General features: G+C 35.9%; 1 protein-coding gene across 1 annotated transcript; it reads left to right on the forward strand.

Annotated features, from left to right (window-relative positions):
• Positions 1-324: 324 nt before the first annotated feature.
• On the forward strand, positions 325-2,261 carry LOC115724472 (cytochrome P450 71D9). Its single transcript, XM_030653763.2, has 2 exons — positions 325-1,279; positions 1,594-2,261. The coding sequence occupies exons 1-2, from the start codon at positions 386-388 to the stop codon at positions 2,221-2,223; spliced, it is 1,524 nt and encodes a 507-aa protein (XP_030509623.2). The 5' UTR covers positions 325-385; the 3' UTR covers positions 2,224-2,261.
• Positions 2,262-5,552: the final 3,291 nt, after the last annotated feature.

The raw sequence follows: 5,552 nt of genomic DNA on the forward strand, positions 1-5,552 counted from the left end.
TCAGATTATTATTAAGTTTTATTTTGACAAAAAATCACTTCAAAGTCCTATTTTTACAATTTTAGAAAATACAATGTCTATTTTATCATTTACAAAACAAAAGATCCAATTAGTAACTTTTACAAAACACAAGAATCAAAATGATATTTACCCTTAAAATATAATAAAATATGGTAGAGATGTTAGAAACAAATATACCCCAATAAAAATAATTTTTATATATGGGCTAAGTCATGATCTAATTTTCCACATGGAATTTTATTATTGGATAACAAAATTGCATATTTACAATCCTTATCTCTATCTTTTATATCATTACATTCACAACTCCAAAGCCACATATATAACAACTCCAATCCTATCAATCAATCTTATAGTTTTTCACATGGATCTTCAACAACTTTCTTTCCCAATAATCTTCATCACTTTAAGTTTTATGTTTATGGTAGTGAAAATAGTTTTGAAAAGAGCTCATCAAACTAAGAACTCAATTTCAAAGCTACCACCAGGACCTTGGAGACTACCATTAGTGGGAAATATACACCAAATCCTTGGCTCTTCTCCCCATATTTCATTTAGAGACTTAGCTAAGAAATATGGGCCATTCATGTACCTTAAAATTGGACAAATTCCAACTCTAATAGTTTCATCACCAGAGTATGCTAAAGAGATCATGAGAACCCATGATGTTGTTTTTGCATCTAGGCCTCAAACTCTTGCTGCTCAGATCATGGCATATAATTGTACTGACATTATATTTTCTTCATATGGTGAGTATTGGAGACAACTCAGAAAGATTTGTATGCAAGAGCTTCTAAGCCCGGGAAGAGTTCAAACTTTTCGACCGGTTAGAGAAGAAGAGTTGTTTAATCTTGTTGAAGGGATCATGACATCTTCAAAAGATGGATCATCAGCAATCAATCTTACTCAAATGGTTACAAAATGTTCTTATGGCATCACATCTAGGGCTGCCTTTGGCAAGAAAAGCAGTGATCACGACGAGTTCATTTCGATTGTTGAGGAAGCTATCAAGGCGGGGGTAGGCTTTGAATTTGCTGAGGTGTTTCCAGCTATGAGATTTCTTGATTGGAAAAGTCATCCTATATTTGAGAGCATAAAACTAAGGTCATCAAGAATAATGGAAAATATCATCAAGGAGCATATGAAAGAGAAAAGTGGAAAAGATGAAGATTTGGTTGATGTTCTTTTGAAGTTTCATAAGAATAAACAAGATGGTTGGTTCACCCTATCAAATGACAATATTAAAGCAATAATCTTTGTAAGTTCTCATCAATATCAACTTATTTATATTGGCAAGTAGTATTTCAAAATAATAGTTCATATAAAAAAAGGTTATTTATTATTATTTTTTTTATCTAGAATACATAACTTTTAAAAGATACTTTGTGAAGTGTTATAATTGGGGTACAGTATATTTTTTTTTTCTAGCACATATAAAATTATAATAGATTTATAGAATATGGGTGGATTCTCTACAAAAAAAATTGCTACTTTTAGTAACAACTTTTTTGTGACTAAATGTGACTTTTATATAGTCACAACAAAATATTACTTATAGTGACTTAATTTCAGGATATCTTTTCGGCTGGGAGTGAAACATCAGCTTTATCTGTAGATTGGGCTATGGTAGAAATGATAAGAAATCCAAAAGTGATGAAAAAAGCTCAAGATGAGGTAAGAAAAGTTGTTGGCACAAAAGGATCAGTGAATGAATCTTCAATCAGTGAGATGAAATATTTAAAATTAGTTGTTAAAGAAACTCTAAGGTTGCATCCTCCAGCTCCTTTGCTACTTCCAAGGGAAAGTATGGAAAAATGTAACATTAATGGTTATGAGATACCTAAAAAAACAAGAGTGATAGTAAATGCTTGGGCCATTGGAAGAGATCCAAAGTATTGGAATGAACCTGAGAATTTTATGCCAGAGAGGTTTATAGAAAGCTCTATTGACTTTAAGGGCAACAATTTTGAGTACATTCCATTTGGCGCTGGAAGGAGAATATGTCCGGGCATGTCATTTGGTGTTATTAATGTTGAGCTTTCTCTTGCATATTTGTTATACCATTTTGATTGGAAACTTCCCAAAGGAATGAACCATGAAAATTTGGATATGACAGAGTTATTTGGACTTACAATGAGAAGAAAAGATGATTTGTATTTGATTCCTAGTATTTATGAGTATTCTTGTATAGCAAAATCATGAAATTAATAATGATTTGTTGTACTTGATTCTTACAAAAATGTTAAGCTTTGTTTCAAAGGTTATTAAAGAATTCACAAATATTTTGATTGGAATAAAGAAAATAAAATCACAAATGTAATAGTCAAACCATGATCCCATGTTCATCCAATTTTACTATGTCATACAGAAGGGGACAAGTTGTATTATTTGGATACTCATTTAGGGGACTTCCTATCAGTCTAACTATCCTCTAGGAGGGAGTACGGGGGTGTTGACTTCAACTGGAGCCAAAGTTATTATCCTTCGAATTTTACCATCTATATGCTCCGGCACATTGGATATTTAGATTTGTAATGATCGCATATTTAGATATGAGTTGGAAATATGGATGTAGACTGTAATTGTAATATTCAGCTCAATGAGCCATTCATTCATTTAGTGTTTAAATACAATACAAAGGATAATTCTAGAAAGAGTACACCTCAGCAAATATTGTAACAAGAAAGGGAATATTCTTATAAAAGGAAATAACAGAAAGATATGCAAATCAGAGAGTAATCATTGGCAAATGATGAGCTATCAGTGATTGATGAAGATGGACCATTCGGACAGATGTCAGCAGCAAGGGAAAGGCAAAGCATTGCATATTTCATTTCTTAACACCTCCTCTCAAACTAAGTGGGGATTGAACCACACCTAGTTTGTCCACTAGAAAATTGAACCTTGAACCAGTTAAACTCTTTGTGAGACAATCGGCTGTTTGATCATGAGATGGAACATATCGAACTTCTAATTGTTTGTTCAGAACCTTGTCACGGACAAAGTGTATGTCCAACTCGATATGCTTGGTACGAGCATGGTAAACTGGATTAGAAGCTAACGCACTAGCTCCCATGTTATCACACCAAGTAATAGGAGTGCTTGACAGAGGAAATTTCAGTTCATGAAGAAGGGATTGAATCCATGCTATTTCTGCTGAAACTTGAGCTAAAGCCCGGTATTCCGACTCTGTACTCGATCTTGATATCACTGCTTGCTTCTTTGATGACCATGACACAAGAGTATCTCCGAAATAGACACAATATCCTGCTGTGGATCTTCGATCATCGGGGCAGCTCGCCCAATCCGCATCAGAAAATCCTATTAGATTCAGTCTATCGCAGACCTTGATGTGCAAGCCGTGGAACATTGTTCCCTTCAAGTATCTTAAGATTCTTTTTGCAGCACACCAATGTGTAGTAGTAGGTGCCTTAAGAAACTGACTAAGTTTATTAACAGAGAAACTTAGATCAGGTCTTGTGTTTGTTAAGTATTGCAAAGCTCCAATAAGGCTCCTATATTCAGTTGGATTCTTGAGCAGTTCACCATCTGTGATGGACAGAGTTTTTCCCATAGTCATGGGAGTTTGGCAAGGCTTTAGATGCAGCATGTTATTCTTCATCAACAGATCATGGATGTATTTCGATTGGCTGAGGTAAATACCAGTGTCATCACGGTATACTTCGACTCCTAGAAAGTAGTTCAATTCTCCCAGATCTTTCAAGGCAAAACATTGATTAAGTCGAATGGCAAACTGCTTGAGTTTCATTGAATTGTTCCCTGTAATTATAATATCGTCTACATATATTAGCACAAACATTATGTCTGTAGCAGTAGCATACCAGAATAATGAAGAATCAGCCCGAGAGTTCATGAATTTCCAGTTAATGAGAGTCGATTTCAACTTGTCAAACCAAGCACGAGGTGCTTGCTTCAATCCATAAAGAGATTTGGTCAAAAGACACACATGATTTGGCTTTGTTTGATCAACAAAACCTTCTGGCTGCCTCATGAAAACTTGTTCTTCTAGCTGTCCATTCAAGAAGGCATTGTTTATGTCGAGTTGCCGAATGTCCCAACCTTTGGATACAGCTATGGTAAGGACAATTCGTATCGTTGATGTCTTAACAACAGGGCTGAAGGTTTCAACAAAGTCAATGCCGGGTCTTTGGTTGAAACCTTTAGCCACAAGCCGTGCCTTGAGTCTCTGAAAACTTCCATCAGCATTTCTTTTCTCTTTATACACCCATTTGTTGTCGATTACATTCATTCCAGCAAGATAGGGAACAAGTTTCCATGTTTTGTTTTTGATCAAGGCTATGATTTCGTCATCCATAGCATTCTTCCATTTCGGGTGAGCCAAAGCTTCAGCAACACTAGTTGGTTCAGGAAAATAGTGCACTTGTTTAGCAGATCCCAAGTACACCTTTGGCTTGAATATTCCTGCCTTTCCTCTAGTGATCATAGGATGTGTAGGAATAGTAGGATTGGTGGTAGTGTTAGCTGCTGCTTCGGGTATAGCAGGTGCAGTAGGTTCTGCAACAACACAATCTGCAACATCTGTTTCAAGTACATTTTCATACTGCTGTTCATTATCACCATAAACCAGAGAGTTAGAGGAACTTTCACCATGATTATTGCTGGACAGAGGAGACTGAGGTGATGATGGTCCTTCCGAGGTTGCTTCAAGATGGTCTCGAGTATTGAAAAGTTTTTCTTGAGAAGTAGGTGAGAAAGGGAGAATGGTATTCCAGCTGGGAATGGAAACCTGAACTGTTTGTTCAGATTGATGAGTATTTAGAAAACCATTTTTGAAAGGAAATTCATCTTCATTGAAGATGACATTTCTTGAGATATAGAGTCTCCCGGTGCTACTCAAACACTTGTATCCTTTGTAACTCTCACTATATCCTAGATTGACACATTTTGTTGAATGGTATTGGAACTTGTGGGTCTGATATGGTCTCAAGCAAGGGTAGCAACTACAGCCGAAAGCTTTAAGAAACTTATAGTCTGGCCTTTTATGAAACAATACTTCTATGGGAGACTTATTTTTAAGTACAGGTGTAGGTAGTCGATTTATGAGATAAACCGAAGTTTGGAAGGCATCCCACCAATATTTTTGAGGTATGCCAGCCTGAGCAAGAAGAGTTAGACCCATTTCCACAATGTGTCTATGTTTTCTTTCAGCTCTTCCATTTTGAGCCGAAGTATGGGGACAAGAGTGATGGAAGCTAATTCCATTTTGTAAAACATGGTCATTAAAAGCTTGATACTCACCCCCACCATCTGTTTGTAGGTATTTTATTTTTCTTTCCAGTAGGTTTTCAGCCAAGGTTTTAAAGTGAGTAAAAGCTTGGAGAGCATCGGCCTTAGCTTTTAAAGGGTATATCCATGTATGCCTACTAAAGTCATCTATGAAATGTATGTAAAACCTATAATTAGTGTTGGACATTACTGGTGCAGGACCCCAAATGTCCGTGTGCACAAGTTCAAGAGGAAATTTAGCATGATAGTTGTTTGATTTAAAA

Source organism: Cannabis sativa, chromosome 6 (assembly GCF_029168945.1).
Source record: "Cannabis sativa cultivar Pink pepper isolate KNU-18-1 chromosome 6, ASM2916894v1, whole genome shotgun sequence".
NCBI lineage: Eukaryota > Viridiplantae > Streptophyta > Magnoliopsida > Rosales > Cannabaceae > Cannabis > Cannabis sativa.